The sequence below is a fragment of the Elephantulus edwardii genome, unplaced genomic scaffold (assembly GCF_000299155.1).
Source record: "Elephantulus edwardii isolate Elephantulus edwardi_28Jun2011 unplaced genomic scaffold, EleEdw1.0 scaffold00001, whole genome shotgun sequence".
Classification (NCBI taxonomy): Eukaryota; Metazoa; Chordata; class Mammalia; order Macroscelidea; family Macroscelididae; genus Elephantulus; species Elephantulus edwardii.
The window spans coordinates 38707948-38728766 of record NW_006399751.1 but is presented as its reverse complement, the minus strand read 5'-3'; the positions used below and the strand labels follow the sequence as shown (position 1 = coordinate 38728766).

The window sequence follows — 20819 nt, the reverse complement described above, 5'->3', positions numbered from 1 at the left end:
CCCTCTATGAGGTGGATTGATTCAGTGACTGGGATAATTGGGATGGGAGTGTCAGAGACAGTGCGATTGGCACAGGACAGAGCGGAGTTTAGGGCTATTGTACATAGGGTCGCTATGAGTCGCAGGCGACTCGACGGCACATAACAACAACAACAACATATGCGAATGAAAACTTCTGGTTCTTGAACATTTGCTTTATCTTCGTTTCTGGGCCAAATGTTTTACAAATATGATCTTATGTAATACTGACAATATCTATAAAGCAAGGAAAAGACAATTCCTGCATTTCAGATGATCCAAGTAAAGTTTAGAGAGGCTGGATTGTTCAGGGCCTCCTTTAATCACTTGCCATTGAAGTGTTAAGGCCAGAGTTTGGACTCAAATTTCATACCCAGCTACTTCCTGGTCTTTCTCCTCCTGCAGCTACACAAGCAAAGTCCTGGTTCTCATGGAGACCTATATTAGATATAACCACTGTCCATTCTTTAGTCAGCAATTACTTCTAATTCCCCTCTTTGGCGAGAGATATTTCTTCTCTGATGGCTTAGTTGTAAAGAGTTGCTCTGCCAACCCAAAAGCATGTAGTTCAAATCTAGCTGCTCCATGAAGGAAAGGTGGGGAACTTCCTCCCATGCAATTTACTGCCTCTGAAAATCGGCTAGAGGGTCAGCTATGAGTCAGTTCTGCCTCAAAGACATACATAGCACCAACATGTGGAAGTAGAATAGTGATTAATCCAAGGTCAGCTGATCGGCAACTCTGCGCAGAAGTTCCCTAAATTAAACAGAATCTGCTTATAGGTTCTCTTTTGACACTGAAGATGTAGCTTTCAATCAGGCTGATCCCGAAGGCATGCAATTTGAATCCACCAGCTGCTTTGTGGGAAAAGATGGGCAATCTTATCCCGTGCAATTAACTGCCTCTGAAAAACTGCTGGAGGGTCAGCTATGAGTTGATTCTAACTCATCAATACACAGCGATGACAACAACTATTACTATTTGTCAATTTGCTTTACAGTGATGCCTTACATGTTGCTATGATGTTGAAAGTTATGCCACCAATATGTCACACTTGTCCCTCCTGGAAAAGTTCCAGTGGAGCTTCTAGCCCAAGAAAGGCTAAGGAGGATTGATCTTTCACTTCTGAAATAATGGGTCTTCCCCAATTCTATGAATAGCTGTAAAGCATTGTCCTCTATAGTGCTTGAGGATAAACTGCTGGGGTTGGAAGGCTCTCAAAATATGACTGGAAAAGAGCTGCCTCCTTAAAATAGAGTCTACCTTAATCACACAGGGAGTGTAAAGTTTTCTTCCAATGAAGGACTTTCATTTGCTGATCTGACATGACGCAAATGAAGAGAAACAGCTGCAGATAGCTACTGGTAGTTGGGATCTGGAAGGTATAAGATATGAATCAAGGAAAATTAGTAGTTGTATAAAAGAATGAAATGGAACACATGAAGACTATTGTCTGAGGCATTTAGTGAGGTAAAATGGTCTGGAATTGGCGATTTTGAATTAGATAATTGTATGATCAACTGCTGTTGTTGATGATGATCAATTCTGCTAAGAATGACAAATTGAAGAGGAAGGGTGTTACATACACTGTCAAAAAAGAGTATTTCAAGTTTGTCCTGAAGTTCAATGTTGTTAGTTATAGGATAAGATCAATACACATATAAACAACATCCTTTAATATGACTATTATTAAATATACTCACCAACCATTAGAGCTAAAGAAAAAGAAATTGAGGATTTCCACTAACCTCTGCATTTTAAAATTGACCAAGCATGCATTGGTCAATTGCAATTGACCAATCAAGATTCATTCTATTTTATTTTATTTTATTTTATTTTATTATTATTTTGTGGATGTGTACCATCAAATCAGATCTGACTGGTACAGGAGGAGATTACTCCTCCTTTCTCGAGCAGAGCATCTGGTGGATTCAAACTATGTACTTCTGGGATTGCAGCGTAGCTTCTTGCCACTAGACCACCAGAGCTCCCTTAGATTAATTTTTAATAACTGGAATGCAAAAGTTGCAAAGAAAGGAGAAGGGTTGGTAATGTGAAAATAAAGCCTTGGCAACAAAAATGGCTAGAGGTTGTAGGATAGATTTTTAATAATAAATTATTTATTCATTCTACATATCTTTTAAAAATGTAAATAGTGACACATGGACCTTGCCTAATAGAATAAGGAAACTCTGGTGGTTTTTTTTTTTGTTAGGTGCCATTGAGTCAAGTGTGACTCATAGAGAACCTATGAATAGCCATTCTGAAATCTCCCCCCATCCTGTGCCATCCTCATCATCTGACACACTAGAGCCCATTGCTGAGCTCACAGTCTCAGCTCATCTCATTGGGGGGGGGGTCTTCCTTTCCTTTGTTGATCCTCCATCTTTCCAACCAGCTTGGTCTTCAAGCAATGCTCTGCCCACATTCTTTCCAGCATATATCTGTTTGCTCTTTTGGCTTCCCATGAGGTATTCAGTCCTCTTCCCCAGTACCACAACTCAAAGGCATTAGTTTTTCCATTATCTTTATTCATTGTTCAGCTCTCAGATGCACAGTAGGTGATCAAGAAGATCACGGTCTGAATCAGATGCCCTTTTGTCTTCAAACTGACATCATTGTTCTTCAGTATTTTGAAGAGATTCCTGATTATGGATTTGCCCAGTGCAATGCATCTCCTGATTTCCTGACTGCTGGTACTAAGGGTGTTGATTGTTGATCTAAGTAAGATTAAATCATTGACAGCTTCAATCTTTTCTCCACCTATCTTAATGTTGACTGTTGGGCCTGGGGTGAGGATCTTTATCTTCTTCATATTGAAATGTAATCCATACTGAAGGCTGTAGTCTTTGATATTCTGCAGCAGGCGTTTCATATCCTCATCACCTTCAGCAAGCAAAGCTGTGTCATCTGCATAACTCCGGTGTTTGGTGAGTCTTTGACCAATTCTGATGCCACACACCTCATCACAGTGTCCAGCTTTGGCAAATTATTTGCTCAGCATTCATATTGAGTAGGTATGGAGAAATGCTACTACCCTGACACACACCCTTATTGAACTTAAACCAATTGTGTTGCCAGTGCAAAGGAATGCAATCCAGCTGATAAAATGACTGGAGAAGAGCTGCCTCCTTAAAATAGAGGCTACCTTAATCACACAGAGAGCTGATCCAGAAAAGAAAAATGGGAAATTTCCTTCATTATGATTTATTGCCTCTGAAAACTCACTAGAAGGTCAGCTAGTAGTGCGTTCTGACTCAAATGCACACAACAAGAACAACATGGAAAGAGAAGGGAGCTTCTCTTGGTGGTTAAGAAGGTGCCCAGTGGTGAAAAGTTGCCACATTGCAATCCCAAAGTCACACAGGTCAAATCCACCAGCTGCTCTGCAGGGGAAGGATGGACAATCTCCTCCTGTGAAATTTACTGCCCCTGAAAACCTGTAGAGAGCCAGCTATGAGTTGATTCAGACTCAACAGCACACAACAACAACATGGAAAAAAGATGGTGGAAAAGCTTAATAACAGCCACCAGAACCAGGCCAGGCTCCTACTGTGGGACAGAATATCAACTCCTCATATACAAGTTGAAAGAGTAGCTGAAGAAAAAGTAAAACCAGTCCACTAGAGTAAAAATATAACCTTGTATTTATCTTAACTGAATTAAAAAAATCAATCCAAGAAGAGATTTATGCATTGAACATTAACCACTGAAGACCAGACAAGTTGTAAGATGGCATCAAGAAAAATCTCCCATGAAGAAAGCAAAAGGTCATTATGAAAATGGAGAAGAAAGAAAATACAAACTAGAAATCAGTAGAGATTCTGAAACTTGCTCTTGACAGTAGAGAAGCTAAAACAAAAAGAATAACTTATACAAAAGAGCCAAACACAAGGCTTCAAAGGGCAGGGAAGGAAAACCAAGCAAAGTATTATAATGAAATGGGCAATGACCTAAAAGGAAGAACACACACTCATCATTCCTCAATTTGAAAGAACTGAAGGGAAAAATTCAAGTTTCGAGTTATAATACTGAAGAATTCTATAGGAGAAATACTGAATGACACAGGATGCATCCAAAGAAGATGAGAAGAATCCAGAATCACTATGCCCAAAAGAACTGGTGGACACTGAGCATTTCAGGAAGTAGCATAGGATCAAGAACTAGTGGTAGTGTAGTGTTTAATATGTTGGGCTACAAACCAAAACCAGCCAGATGGTAGTGGGTTTGGTTTTGGTTTACATATTACAGACTCCTTGGGTGGTGCAAATGGTGAATAGTCTTGGCTGCTAACCAGATGGTTGGAGGTTGAGGCTACGCGAAAGTGCTGTGGAAGAAAGGCATTTTGCTTTCCAAAATAGTCATTGAAATTCTCATAGAGCACAGTTCTACATAGAACTTGTGGATTTTCCATTAGTTAAAATTGACTTGACAGCATGTTTGTTTTTTTTTTTTAAAAAAAAGTATCCATTAAACAGCATAAGCAAGACTGTTCAACTAGTGAGTGGAGAAGTGGTCAGGACAAAATAGGGAGCAGGGGATAAGGGTGGATCTATTGGGGATATGTTTATGCAGAGAGAGGAAGCTATGGCTTTTGTCCAAGAAGACCTTAAACAGATGATAGTCCCACTGATGAGCTGCCCAGGGAAAGGCCATCGAATTAAAAGACAGCAAGCCCATAGTCTATTCTTTGTCTTGCCTTAATGCAGCTGTGTGGCCTTAGACCAGTTATTTCCTCTCTGAGAGACCATTTCTTCACTCAAAAAATATAAAAATGTTTCAGATATCTATTAACTAAAATCCACAATATGCAGTCCCAGAGTAGGACCAATCCATTATGGGGTATTCAACTCTAAGTGGAATCTTGATAATTGGGATCCTTCTTAATGCTCAGTAAAGAGAATTAATTACAACAGTCCAGAAAAAGAGGTGCATTGCAAAGTGAATTGGGGAAGGGTGGAGGGAGGAAATTGTGCAACAATGAATGGATTTTTTTAAAAAAGTGAACTAGGGGAGGGAGAGGGAGGAAAATGTGTAATAATGAATGAATGAAAGTCCAACTATTCTGTAAACTTTTGTTAAAATCATAACTAAAAAGAAAAGGAAGAGAGACTTAGCTAAACTTAGCTGTTGAGACCTTTATAATAGCTTCTGGTGTTTAGAATAATTGCGTTTCTGGCAAATTAAAATTCATTATGTATAATTTCATTATCACTTGTCTTTCACTATGATTCAATGTCAGAAAATCTGTAGAGGAAATTGAAAATGCTTTGAAAAGTATGAACCATGCCACCTCTCTGCAAATTATTACTCTTACCAACCAACCTCAAACTACTGAAAGAAATCAGTGCAGAGAACAAGAAGTAAGAATTCTTGTTTTTCCTAGTGGAGATACCAGTTGACATAAGAATCATTATTTTTATTGTCTGCTTATGTTCAACCATCACATTTGATAGATTGGCAACAATGGGCGCAAACATAGCAACAATTGTGAGGAAGGCACAGGATTATCTATTATTTTGTACAGAGGGTCAATATAAGCTGGAACAAACTCAATGGCCCCTAGCAACATTATATACTCTCACTAATACACAGCAACTTAGTTATAGTTATTGGGGAAATAGGTGCCTATTTATCAGACTAAAGAAGAGAAGACTCAAACATTTCAATGAAGACAACTCAATTTCAAAATGTGTTTTCCCTCTAAGATGACTCTAGAATCTCTTTTATTGGTGTGATAAAAAATGAAGCGATTCATTTTTTCAATAATGACCAGTAAAATCCAGCTGCCTGTGAGTAAATTCTGACTTGAAGGATCCTATACATGTCAGAGTAGAAGTATACATGTATTATTTATAATGATCGACTTTTTTGGAGGTAGATAACCAGGACATTCTTCCATAGCACCTAAAAGTGATCTTGAACTTCTGACAGTTAGCTGATGAGCACATTCACCATTTATACCACCCAAGGCCTCCATTTTTCAGCTAATGGAGAGAATTAATATTGCAAAGAGAAAAAGTAAATTTTAGTTGGTTCAATTTATCTTATAATTTGTAGCACCTTAATTTGGCTTTTTATGGAGAATTTTTGTAGTTTATTCACAGCGGTCTTCGGTTTTGTATCTACTTGATTCATTATTAACAGTGTAGAGTTGACAGCTGTCACTAAATCAAAACCTACTTGAAGAGAGAGGAAGCCTAAACAGATAATTGTGTGTGCTTACCCAGGTGAGACACATGGCATACACACACATACACACATATTTATAGGACACACCTAATAAATGCCAATATATATATAGATATGTCTGCTTCTTTTGCATGCATGCACATACCCACACTACACACACACACACACACACACCCCTCGATCTGCATTAATGAATTATTTTCTTAAATAATTTTGTTTGTTTCTCAGCATGACAAGAGAAACAGAAGTTTACTTAAAATCTTAGTGTTATGCAAGGTAAGTATTATAAAAATAGTGTTATGGTGCATTGTCAGATTTGCACTTTAAATCCTGTATTAGTTGTGCAACAGATTGAAAGCATCTGGATGGAGGGCCAAGAAAGAGCAATTGTCTAAGAGCATGCTTTATTTTATCACAGGGATGAAAAGGATTTCAAAAATAGTCACTTCTTAACCTACCACACTATACTGTCTTCAGACATCATTGCTTCTAACTACTGGATAAGGGCATGAAATTTTTATGTCCAGTACTACAGAAATAACTGCTGCCTTTAACACTGTGAGCCCAAATTGTTCTTTTTTATAGATGAGTGGGCAGGTTGTCTCATTGGAACAAACTGCAAATATGGGAAAATGTAAAATGGCTGTGTCCTCAGTCAGGAAGGGTATGGTAAGAGTGTGACTATAGACAGAAGACAAGGCATATTCAAACACATCATGTCTTATTTTCAAGAATTATTTTGAAGGCAGTCATTGTTCTTGGTAAATGTGCTGTTTTTCATAAAATAAAAGCACGGCAATTAGACCAGACTATCTCATTAAGTGGTAAACTTAAGACGCTCATAGCCTGTGACCTGGCCCATCTTTCTCAAGAAACGTTCTTGCGCACATATGTTTACAGACATCTTCAGGCATATCTCATTTTATTGTGCTTGAATTTACTACATTTTGCAGATTTTTCTTTTTGACAAATCAAAGGTTGTGGTAACACTGTGTCAAGCAAGTCTCAGGGCACAATTTTTCCAACATCTTCTGCTCCCTTTATGTCTAAGACAGTGTCACCTTCTGCTAAATTTCAAAATGTTTCCAACTTTTAAATTATCATTATTTCTATTATATCATTATGGTGATCTGTGATGAGAGATCTTTGATATAATTATTTTGGGGTGTCATGAAGTGTGCTCATATGGTGAACTTAATCGGGAAACACATGTATTCTGACTTCTCACCTGCTGGCAGGTTTCTCCTCTCACCTTTTCCTCAGGTCCCTCTGTTCCCTAAGATGTGACAGTGTTGGCATTACTGACCTACCATAGTATATCATCTTTAGACATCATTGCTTCTAACTACTAGTTAACCATAGTTAATAGCTTTCTGTAATGGCGGGTAAGTGTTCAAGTGAAAGGAAGAGTTACCAATGTGATAAATTTCATTGTCTTGTTTTGTTTTAAGAAACTGCTACAGCCACTCTACCCTTCAACCACCACCACCTTAATCAGTTATTTGTCATCATTACTAAACAAGACTAAACATCAATCCTAGATACTGAGGCATCAGCACTAGAAAAGAGATTATGACTTGCTGAAGGCTCAGATGATAGCATTTTTAAACAATAAAGTATTTTAAATGAAGATATGTACATTGTTTTTTAAACACGATGCCATTCTCATACTTTTATTATGAGGATGGAATTGTATTAAAAATATTTATCTGAGTGGAATCATGTGACTTGTTTTTTGGGGGTGGGTTCTCCCCACTGCTATTCAATTTATTGCAGTTGTCTGGAATCAAACCTGTAATCTCTCTGAGGTGTGTCTGGACAAGAACTTCCTCATAGTTATTTATCTAACAGCAAAACATTGAAAATAATTCAAATGTACATTAGCACTATTAAAAAAACAACTCAAACAACTGCTGTTAAGTTGATTCTGACTTGAGTTGGTTCTGATTCTTTGTGACTCTGCTTCAGGTTTCCTGGCTGTATGTCACAATTAGAGAAGATTGTCCATCTATCTCCCGAAGAGTGACTGGTGAATTTGAATTGCCAGAGATACCCATCCTTTAGGTTAGTAACACAGCTCCCCATAAACTATGCCACTAAATTTCCCTATCAACACGTTGTTGTTGTTGTTGTTAGGTGCCATCGAGTCAGCATGACTCATAGCGACCCTATGAACAAAAGATCAGAACCCTGTTCTATCCTCAGCCATCCTCGTACTTCCTGACACACAACAGCCCACTGCAGCAGTCACCGTGTCAATCCACCTGGTTGAGCATTTTTCTCTCCCTTGCTGATCCTACCCCCTTTTCAACATCATGTCCTTCTCCAAGAAAAAGCCCCTCCTCACAACTTGTCCAACATAGGTGAGGTGAAACCTCATCATTGTTGCCTCCAAAGAACACTCTGATTGCATCTGCTCCAAGACATCCTTATTCACTGTCCAGGTCTCAAATGGATAGCTAGTAATTGGAAAAACTATGGCCTCAATCAGATACACCTTAATCCCCAAACTGACATCACTACTACTCAGTAATTTGGAGAAATCCCTAACTGCAGATTTTCCCAGTGCAATGCATCTCTTTATTCCCTATGGCCCTTGGGCCTGGTATTAATTGTGTCTGGAGAGATTGTTGTTCTAAGTGGTGCAGCACTTGTCTGTCAGTTTGCTGTACTGAGATTGCTTGAGGTTGCTGTGATACTGAAAGCTGTACCACTGGTGTGTCAGGTTTTGGTGGAACCCCTGATGAAGACAACTAGGAAGCAGATGGATCATCTACTTACTAAATAAAAGGCTTTTGAAATCCCTATGAACATTAAACAAAGAGGATCAACACTAGAGGATAAATAAAAGCAGGTTTATTCATAAAATGAGTGTACTGCAGCAGGGAAAACAAATAAATAGGCAATTTCCTCCCATGCAATTAAGTGCCTCTGAAAACCCACTGGAGGGTCAGCTATGGGTTGGTACCAACTCAATAGTACACAACAAGGACATAATTCATGAGCATAAGACTGGACAAAAATGGCAAGCCACAAAAAATGACATAGGGAAATTAGATCTTATAAACTTCAGAAATATGTAAAATTTAACAATATACTGTGAAGAGATTTAAACGCGTGTGACAAAACTATTCAGAAAAGCAAAGGAATCATGATGAGTCCAAGATTCAAAATGGTGGTTACCACTGTGGGGAATAAAGGAGATGGGGTTAGGGAAAGCCAGGGCAAGTTCAAGATCAAGCTCGAATGTCCTTCTCCTTCACTGGGTGGCGAGTACGTACATGTGCACTGCATCATGTTTGGTTAAACTTTTGCGTATGTTTTAAGAGTCAATTTTTAAAAGCAATGATGAAAAGATTAAGCAATTTTTACTTAATTTAGTATTTTATTTTAGATTAAAATGATCATCATTTATTGCCATCTTATTAAGACTGACATAAATTGTTGTGTTGACTTTATAACAATTAATTGGCAAGTAATAATTTTCTGCTTTTGCATTATAAGCATTTGTTCAGTTTCTACTGATATTAGTTATAAAATATTGAGTTTTCTTGAAAAAAAACATGAATATAGTAATTCACTTTTCAGTGTTCACTCCCTAAAATCAAGAGGAAGAGAAATATATCAAAAGCCAAGATTTTATAATGTCCATCCTAATTAACTCATAGCTCTATGCTGTCATCGTTGTTGTGTACTGTCGAGTCAGAATCAACCCATAGCTGATCCTCTGGTGGATTTTCAGAGGCAATTAATCACATGGAAGGAGACTGCCCATCCTTCTCCTACAGAGCATCTGGTGGATTCAAACCATGTGCCTTTGGGATTGTAGTGCAACTTCTTACCACTAGGCCACCAGCACTCATAGTGATCCTTTGTACAAACTCTGCCTGTTCCTGTGCCATCCTCACCGTCTTTACTGTGCTTAAGTCACTATGTCAGCCCATCTCATTGTCTTTTTCTGCTGGCTTTCTACTTTTTCAAGAATGATGTCCTTCTTCAGGAATTGGCATCTTCTCTGCCCAAGAGCCTGGCATATGTGAGATGACAGCTCACTATCATTTTCACTGTGTCAGTCACAGAAGCAAGTTGCTGGTGTTCTTTCATGTAGGAGGAAAAGTACAGAAGCATTGGTTTGTGTACTTTCACAAGGAGGATAACTCAAAGTTCAGACTTAATACATCAGAGAGTCAAGAGCCTGCAGTCAGTGTTGGGATAGCTGAGGAACACACTGTCCAGAGGGGAATCATGAAAGAATTTCAAAGGAAGGAGACTCTCAGGCAAGGAGGAGTAGGAAACACAAAGAATGTAGCTTGAGGGAAAACTGGTCCAGGCAAACAAATAAAAATTATGAATATGGTGAATTTAAATTTTTCAAAAACTGGGTTAATGGAAATGGAGCAAACAAAATGGAACAGAAAGACTCTCTAGGCATTGGGGGAAATATAACTAATATTACGGAACGTATGCATAGAAATTGTTGAATACAAACTTAAACTTCTCTGTAAACCTTCACCAAAAATGCAATAAAATGCTATTTTTAATCACAAGTTTTTGGGGTCATGTGCTTTTTTCAGGCTTGTCTTTGGCGTGCAGGACTCCTATTCCCCCCAAGAGCAAAACCCTTGAGGCTTGGCCTAGGGTTTAAGGCAGGCAGTGGCTTAACGCCCCAAAGGGAGAGGGGAGAGGAGGCGGCCATGTCCTTCCTGGATGACTTCTTGCTGCCTGAGCATGGTGGTCCACGTGCAAGTTTTGGGGGTCATGTCCTTTATGGGGCTTGTGTTTGATGTGCAGGACTGCTCTTCCACCTAGGAGCGTGGCCCTTGAGGCTTGGCCGCAGGTTTAAGGCAGGCAGTTCAAATTGCTTTTCTATCAAACATTCTTCTAGCACTGGCGGTATAGCACTGCTCTGTGCCTTGCTGTATCGAGGTAACTCATGGTTGCTGTGATGCTAAACACTGTGCCAAATGTGATCATGGTTACCCATGGTGGACAGTGTTTGCTGGAACTTCCCAATTAAAACAAGCTTGGAAGCAGGAGTGGCATCCACTTCGGAAATGGCTTGCCTCTGGAAACTCTATGAACAGTGCTCAGGCCTTTCGTTCATAGGGTCGCTATGAGTCCTCTATGACTCAATGGCACCTAACAACAACAACAACAACATAAGGCATATATAACATCTAGCATGGTGGGGGAAATTTCCTAAGCACTCAAAAATACTATTTAAAAAACCCCATCCTTGCAGAGGTCTGTTAAGGTGGCCTGATTGATGTTTAGTTGTTACTCCTAGATTCTTTGTACACAGTGGTATCCCGCTCTCAACAATGCAGATACTGTAGACCTGGACAACAGTGAAAAGTGTGGGACTGAATGCTTATCCTCTTTGAGAGTCAAAGACAAACTCTTGATTTTTGCAAAATAGAGAGATGGCACCCATCTCTCAGAGTTATACTGATTAAACATTCAAATGTAGATATTACTATCCATCCCTGGTACTATAGTCAATGTATCTTTCAAAAATATACAACCCCTGCTTCTCCTCCCTTTAAAGCATAACAGAAGCTTCTCATCACTCAGGAAGAAGACACAAACTCCTGAAGGTGGCTTTAAAAGTTCCTCAGTGTTCTGGCCCCTGCTTCCCTCTCGAGGCTCCTCCAGGTCGCCCTTCAGTCACATTAATCTAATCTCAGTTCCCCAACCCATCCTGTGTTGACCTTGCCAGAATATACATCTCCTTCACCAAGAAACCCACTATTAGTCTGAAGCTCTCCACTTGGAAATCTAGAAGTAAAGACTGTAGTTAATATACAGAAATTTAGCTTGCCTACATGTCACACATACCATGTATGTACGTACATGTATATACATATGTACAGAGATTTTGCTGCGTACCCAAAGGTGGCTCCTCTCTGGTGGTTCTAAACCACCAGCAGCCCAGGGGGAGAGAGATGGGTAATCTCCAACCTTGTGCTTTCCAGCCTCTGGATAACCACTAGAGGGTCAACTACGAGTCAGTTCTCACTTGATGGCAATGAGTTAATCTATATGTACTAGAGACACTTTAAATGTTAATGTGAATTTAACTATAAATTTTTTATTTTAAATTGAATTCTTCTATTTAACTAGAATATAAACTCCTACAAGTCAGAACACATATGATTTTCACACATGTTGTGCATCAATAAATCATAACATAATAAAATATAACATGAACCAATTTATTGTTTCTTGCAAACGTAAGTTTAAAAAAAATAAGGTCGTTGTTTTAGAATCTATTTGGCAAAACTATTGCACATTGTTATGTGCTGTCGAGTCAACTATGACTCATAGCAACCTTATAAACAACAGCTCTGAACCTTGCCCTATCCTGAGCTAACCTCATCATCTCTGACACACATATACTTTTATTGGAAAATATCTCATAATTTAATATAAAATATCTCAAGCATAAAAAAGCATCAGATTAAGGATATTGTCATTGTTATTGTTAGGTGCCATCAAGCCCACGATTGACTCACAGTGACCCTATGAACAATAATAGATGGGAACCTTGCACTACCCTGAGCCTTCCGATCATCTCTGATACATTTAAGCTCATTGTTATTGTTGCTGTGTCAATCCATCACCTTAAGGATTTTTCTCTTTTATTCTGACCCACTACCTTGCCCAGCATGAGGCCTTTTCCGAGGGACTTGTCTCTCCTGACAACATGCCCAAGTATGTGGGCTGAAGTTTCAACACTTTTGCCTCCAAGAAGCTCTGATTCTAGGACAAACTTGTTTGTTCTTAGGCAGCCCATACAGTAGGCAATGCTAAAAATCAGATCACAAAGGAAGAATGCAAAAGGAGTGTCTGTAATCTCTGGAGTTGCTGTCAATCTGTGTGATGGTTAGTTTTGGGGGTTGTTTATTTACCCCCTTCAGCCAGTGAACTAACTTTTATTAATGCAAAACATTGATAGTGTCTATAACAAGAGAATTCCTCTCACCTCAGCATCAAAGCGAGGATCCTGGTAGGCATCGCTGATGTTCACTGGGAGGCCTGTAGAAGCAACCAGCTCAGCCACGCTGTTATTTATTAGCCAGTCCGAGTATGAGGATTTTTCCATGCTTTCTTTGAAACTTCCATGGCAAGGAGCAAGAAAAAGAGAGAAACATAAATTTGCTTGAAAATAACCCTATAAAACCACAATGATCACAGGATTATCTATCCTCATTAAGAAGGGATGGCAACATTAGTCACAGAACAATAGCCAGGTAATTACCAGTAGCTAAATAAAAAAGATTATTCTACTGTAGTAGAAAAATAATCAAAGCCATGGACACAAATTCCAGCTTTTCTATGATTCGGAGAGCAATTTGCAGAGCACATTGCCCCACAACAGGCAGACATGAAATAGTCAAGTAATGGCCAAAACTGGCAATAGGGGCCCAAGGGGGTGGTGTTGTTGTTAGTCAAGAACAACTCATAGCAACCCTGTGAACAACATATCTGAACCCTTCCCTGCCCTGTGCCATCCTCATCATCTCTGACATACTTGAACTCACAATTACAATTGTGGTGTCAATTTATTCCATTGAGGGTCTTCATCTCTTCTGCTGACCATCTACCTTTCCAACCATGATGTCTCTTCCCAAGGAATAGCCTCTCCTAACAACAGGCCTAAAAGTGTGTGAGACAAAGTTTCACCATCCTTGTCTCTAAGGTGCCCTCTGGTTTCCTTATAAATTCCCTATCTTCACCCTTCTGTCCCTTGACTGAACAAACTACATGATTAGTGCCAGATTAAATTGATTACAAGAATAAGGAGAGATTGGGAAATAAATGGAGAATTTATAAAACTTTAAATATAGCAAGATAAGCATAAAGTTAGTAATTGTATAATTTTTTATCTAAGAACTATGTGAAAAACCTCTCATATATTTCTTATACTATACACTTTCTAAAAGCACATTGACCAGTTACACAATCTCATTTAAAAGTCTTTTTACTCTACTCACTCCTAATATGAAGAATTTAACTAAGGTACGCTTGATACATGCCATGGTCTTTGCTATCACTTGTTATGCATCAGAGAGTTGGACAATGACTAAGGAGGATAGAAGGAGAATTGCTGCCTTTGAGCTGTGGTGCTGGAGAAGAGTATTGAGGGTACCATGCATGGACTGCTAGGAAAACAAACAGCTTCATTCTGCAAAGGGTTAAACTGGACAGCCCCTTGGAGGCAAGGATTCTGAGGCTCTGTCTAACATACTTCAGACACGTTGTAAGAAGGGACAGGTCCTTGGAGAGGGACATCATGCTTGAGAGGGTGGAGGGACAGTGCAGGAGGGGAAGGCCCTCTTTGAGGTGGATTGATTCAGTGACTGGGGTAATCAGGATGGGAGTGTCAGAGACAGTGCGATTGGCACAGGACAGAGCAGAGTTTAGGGCTGTTGAACATAGGGTCGCTATGAATTGCAAGCAACTCGACAGCACATAACAATTCTAACAAGGATTTGTCTTGACTTACTTTATAAATCTTACCTTTTCATATTTTCACTACAAACATTAAAGTTGCCAAAAATGGTGTGAGAACTAGTCAGTTTCACTACTCCCTCCCTCTTTCATTTTTTCACTCAGCACAAATAGGAACTATAGCGATGAAACTAGAATATTGGTCATTAACATCATCATGGAAAACTTCCATGGATGGTACTAACTTTGCCTTTGAAGGTTATAAGAGAAATTGTATGTGAATGAAGGAAAAGGAACCAGGGCAATAATCTCCAGAAGTACTCATTAACCATAACATGCTAATGTGTAGTAGTACAAAAGTAGTAGTCATAGTCCAAGTAGTACAAAAATTGCTCCATCATGAGCCAGCAGGGAACTCTGGGGGCTTAGTTGTAAGGAGTTACACTGCCAACTCAAAGACTGCAGTCAGCTGCTGCATGAGAGAAAGATGAGCAATCTCCTTCTGTGTGATCAACTGCTCCTGAAAACCTGCTGGACAGTCAGCTGTGGGGTCGGTTCCAACTTAACAGTGTACAACAACAATGAACCAAAAGATTGGCAGTTTACAATCAGAGGCATCTCAGAAGACAAGCCTGGCAATTTGCTTCCGAAAAGTGACAACAACAAAGGCTCTGTGGAATAGTTCTACTCTGTGCACCTGAGAGTGCCACAAAGTGGACTCCACTCAATGCCAACATCACCAATGACAAGGGGAGTAATAATCTTATTGAATTTTACTCCAAAATGTGTAACATGTATATAAAGTTAAAACGCTAAATACTCATGTTGTTGTTATGTGCCATCGAGTCCCCTGCGACACATAGTGACTCTAGGTACAATAGTCCTGAACCCTGCTCTATCATTGTCTCTGACGCACCTATCCCCATTACCCCAGTGACTGAATCAATCCATCTCATAGAGGGTCTTCCTCTCCTGCACTGTCCCTCCACCCTCCCAAGCATGATGTCCCTCTCCAAGGACTGGTCCCATCTTTCAACGTGTCCAAAGTATGTCAGATGAAGCTTCAGAATCCTTGCCTCCAACAAGCAACCTGGCTTCACCCTCTCCAGAACAAACCTGTTCGTTTTCTTAGCAGTCCATGGTATATTTAATACTCTCTCCAATACCACAGCTCAAAGGTATCAACTCTCCTTCTATCATCCCTCATCATTGTCCAGCTCACATATAGCTATGATTATTACACAGTAATGTGCCCAAGAGATTATGTGCCTTACTGGGAATGCCAAGGAATGTCACGGTGGATTGTTAGATACGTGGATGGGTGGGAAATGTCAGTGTTATTCGCCAGCACTAGTAGAACTTATCTGATCTGTGTCAGCATATATTTATGATTAATTAATCCTCAATTGCAAACTAAATATTAAAAGTATTTAAATTTATTCTTTGTGAATACTGACTAAACAAAGGAAAGACCTAGTAAAAAGCTAAGCCTTTTATTGTTCAGATAATACTTTAATGAGAGCACTAAAAATGAGATAATGTTCAAGACAAGACCTTTCTTTTCTAAAGCAAGCCATTAAATAACCAGAAGATCCTGCTTTATTTTCCTTTTGTTGTATCATACCTATATAATTTTGTCATGCTGCAAAGAAAAATAATTACAAGGAAATATGGTTGTGCATCTGATTTTTAAAAACAACCAACCAACCCACTCCAAACTCATTGCTATCAAATGAATGCCACTCACAGCCTCTCTATGGGACAGGGTAGAACACCCCCAAAGCTGTGGAAAACAGACTGCGATATGGAAGTGGACTGCCTCCCTCAGAGCTGCTGATACATTTGATAGGTGGAGCCAATTTAACGATGCTATTTCTAAGTTTAAAGGCATGCAAATTGAATTCCTGGTCATTTCTTGCCAGGATTAATTGCTCTATCCATTCATTCTCGGCTGTCTATGTACTTTATTCCAGACTTTAATTTTTGAATACTTTTGTGATAAAATTCTTTAGAAAGTGCTGACTTATTGTATGGTGCACAGCGTGGGAAAGAAAATCCACAGTGAGACACCTAGGCTGGGAACAGTGTTGAAGAGTGAGTCTGGGCAGAAAAGTCTGAGGAAGAGCCTGACAAAGACAGGGGAACATGTTTGTTATGTGCCGTCGAGTCTCTTGCAACTCATAACAACCTTATGCACAATAGCCCTAAACTCTGCTCTGTCCTGTGCCAGTCGCACTGTCTCTAATACACCCATCCCGATTACCCTAGTGCTTTCCTGTGCTGTCCCTCCACCCTCCCAAGCATGATGTCCCTCTCCAAGGACCGGTCTCTCCTTACAACATGTCCAAAGTAAGTCAGACGAAGCCTCAGAATACTTGCCTCCAAGGAGCAGCCCGGTTTAACCCTCTCCAGGAAAATCTGTTTGTTTTCTTAGCAGCCCATGGTACACTCAATACTCTTCTTCAGCACCACAGCTCAAAGGCATCAATTCTCCTTCTATCCTCCCTAGTCATTGTCCAAGTCTCTGATGCATAACAAGTGATAGCAAAGACCATGGCCTGTATCAGACACACTTTAGTCTCTAGAGAGACATCATTGCTCTTCAGTACTTTGGAGAGGTCCCTAACAGCAGACTTTGCCATAGCAATATGTCTTTTAATTTCCTGGCTGCTGGTGCTGAGAGTGTTGACTATGGAACGAAGTAAACTAAAGCTGTGAACAATCAATCTCTTCATCATCCATCCTGAAGCTGCCAATTGGTCCAGTGGTGAGAATCTTTGTCTTCGTGACAACCTGACAACCCATATTGAAGGCTGCAGTCCTTGACCCTCTGCAGCAAGTGCTTCAGGTCCTCCTCAGTTTCAGCAAGCAGGGTTGTGTCATCTGCATAATGCAGATTGTTGATAGATCTTCAATCTATCAATTGAGGGAATAGAGAGTTTTATCAACAGGTGTCAAAAGCCTTTAAACTGGGCCTTTGAGTTTGAGCAAGGAGAATACAATTGTGTATGGTCTTGGAACAAGAGACAGGAGACTGTATGGAGTATAAATGAAAATTGGGTCATAATCTAAAGTTGTTACCAAGTTTATGAGACCTTTTTATTATTGTTGTTCATGCTCAGCATACTAACAATCTCTGCTATGTTTAAATTTATTATTGCAGCCACTGTGTCAATTCATTTCATTAGTGGTCTTCCTCTTCTATTCTAATTCTCTGCTTTGCCAAACATGATGTCTTCCTCCAAGGAATGAGCCATCTTGGTATTTTAGATTGGTAACAGGTCTAAAATGTGTGAGGCAAAGTCTCACTATCCTTGCCTTCAAGAAACATCATGGCTGCAATTCTCCTGGGACAGATTTGCTTATGTTTTAGGCAGTCCATGGTATATTGAACACTACAATTCAAAGACACAGGTTCTTCTTTGGTCTTCTTTATTATCTAATTTTCACATGCATATAAAGCAATTAAGAATATTATGGTTTTGGACAGGCAAAGTCTTTAAACTGACATTCTTGCTCATTGGCATTTTGGACAGAAGATTTGTCCCATGCAATGCATCTTTTGATTTCTTTGACTGCTTCAAACATGAAAGTTGGTTGTGAATCCATGTAAAATGAATCCTTAATAACTTAAAACTCTCCTTCATTTGTCATGATACTGTCTATTGGTTCAAGATTTCTGCTTTCTTGCTGTTGGTATGTAATTCAAGACATCTCTATGTGTACTCAAATTTTCAAACCTTTGGTTAGTAGCCAAGAGAGTTAACAATTTGGAGGGACTCCAGTAAAGAAGGAGCAGGCAGCATTATAGAAGGTTTCAGGAAGGTGTTGCTTTCAGTCTGAGACTGCAATCAAAGGAAGGGGTGGGGAGAGAACACTGAATTTGACAACTAAGGTCTCATTTAGTCTCTGCTTACAGAATTACCCAAGAAAAGATGATGATATAACCACTTATTGAGTAGGGAATTCTGCAAGACTCAATTTAAACCTCAAATATGCTTAGAACCTGGTTTAGTTGAGGCCACATACTTTGTCAAAATCAATGAAAAAGAAAATCAATGATCTGTAAGAAATGTGTCATCTTGTGCAAGGAACTGCACAGACAATGATGAGGCACTTTCTAAAAAGTATAAACTTTTTCTCTTGCCCTCAAGAGATTTGCTGCTGAGTTAGAGAGATAAGAAATAGTGCTTACTTTGGCAGAAACACACAGAAACACAATAGAGTTCACCAAGAGTTTGAAATCAACTCAACAGTACAGTTGACTTTCATTTACAGTTGCTATAAGGAACTCTGGTGATGTAGGACATTGCTTTTCAATCTATCTTTCCTTCTTGCAGAAAGATGAGGCAGTCTCCTCCCCAACACAGCCTCAGAAACCCAGTAGGTTTCTCTGTGTGTCGGAATCAATTAGAAAGTAATGGATTTGATTTCATTTATTGAGAACTCTGAGGATCTAGTGGTGAAAGTGCTCAGATGTTAACCAAGAGCTTAGTGGCTCGATGCCACCAGAACCCAGAGAAGTTCCATGGGAGAAGGAGGTGGCAGTCTCCTTTAGTAATGATCACAGCCTTGAACACCTCATGGGCCAGTTACTTCTACACTGTCCCTCTAGGATCATTATGAGTCAGAATCAATTCTACAGCAGGGGCTTGTTTGATTTATAGCCATTGCAGTAGAAATTGACAAAATTCTCTGAAAGCCAACTCTCTATTTCTGTTTATGATAGTTATCCCACAGAAAATATATTACCAGTTACCTGTCATTGTTGTCTGCTGTCAAGACAGACTCGACTCACAACTGACCCTCCAGCAGGTTTTCAGAAGCTGTGAACTGCATGGGAGATTTACCATCTTTCTCCTAGGAGAAGCTGGTGGATTTGAACCACGTGCCTTCTGGTTACACAGGTATATAAATTATGATCCATAGTGACAAGATACTTAGTGATGTGAGCAATAGGTTCATTCATCACTCTTGGAATTTTCACCATATCCTGGGTTTCCTTTCCCAAAACATAATATTCCTCTGTAATGGTAAGACACTGAAAGGTGGTGCCCCTCCTATGGTCTTGGGAGATTTAATGTCAGCTGAATCCGGACTCTGGCTTCTTGAGGGCATGGCAGGTTTGAGGGCTCAGGAAAATTTTGGTGTTTCTTTGGCCCCACGTGGGGGTCGACAGAGCAGACTTGCCAGATTAACTGGGGGTCTGGTGGAAGGACTTTGCCAGCATTTGGGCATGCCGGGTTGGTAAGACACTGAAGTCTTTCATTGTTTTTGTTCAGACATTTCTCTAGGTTGTATAGCCCTGGTGTACAAGTTGCTGTACCGTGGTCACTTGTGGTTGCTGTGAGGCTGAACACTGTGACACTGATGTGTCAAATGCGTTAATGGTTGGCTACCCAATGTGGACAGAGAGTGGGGTGGAGCTCCCCAATTAAAACAAGCTTGGAAGGAGGAATAGCATCCACTTCCATAATAGCTTGTCTCTGAAACCCTATGAACCCGGAGAGAAGATGAAAGACACCCAAGCGTTGAGGACTCTCCTTCATAGGGTCGCTATGAGTCGCCTGCGACAAGATGACACTTAACAACAGCAACAACAATGTGGAATAGTTTTGCTGACTTCAGCTTTCAAAAGCTTCTCTTCTTAAAAAACCATGAAGTAATGATTAAGACCTTGGGCAATATTAATTTTGTGTTATAATTAGGCTCATGGCTTTAGAGTCAGACATACTTCATTCAAATGCCAGTTTTGTTGGGTGATATGTGCAAGTTACTTACACTGTATCTGTAAACAATATGATAATATTACTTAGAAAGTTATTATTCACAATAAGGTAACAATTTACACCAAGTGCTTTTCATATTATCTTGTCCACAGTTAAATTTTTTAAAACTTTAATGCTTTTATTTCAAATTCTTCACATCTTAGCACACCTAAGCAGGTATATTGTTGTTAAGTGTCATTGAATCAGAATTGGCTCATAGCTGACCTTCCAGCTGGTTTTCAGAGGCTGTAAATCACATGGGAGGAGACTGCCTATCTTTCTCCTGCAGCATAGCTGAAATTGAATGACCTACTTTGGGGTTGGCAGCACAATTTCTTAACACTAAGCCACCAGAGCTTAGATAATATATAATATATAATATATAAT

General features: G+C 39.6%; 1 protein-coding gene across 1 annotated transcript in view; it reads right to left on the bottom strand.

Moving 5' to 3' along the window:
* Nucleotides 1–20819, bottom strand: part of PDE11A (phosphodiesterase 11A) — a 565819-nt gene that overhangs the window by 246795 nt on the left and 298205 nt on the right. Inside the window, exon 6 of the mRNA XM_006878796.1 lies at nucleotides 13196–13328. Within this exon, the coding sequence (XP_006878858.1) occupies nucleotides 13196–13328 (133 nt within the window). The remainder of the gene's footprint in view (nucleotides 1–13195; nucleotides 13329–20819) is intronic.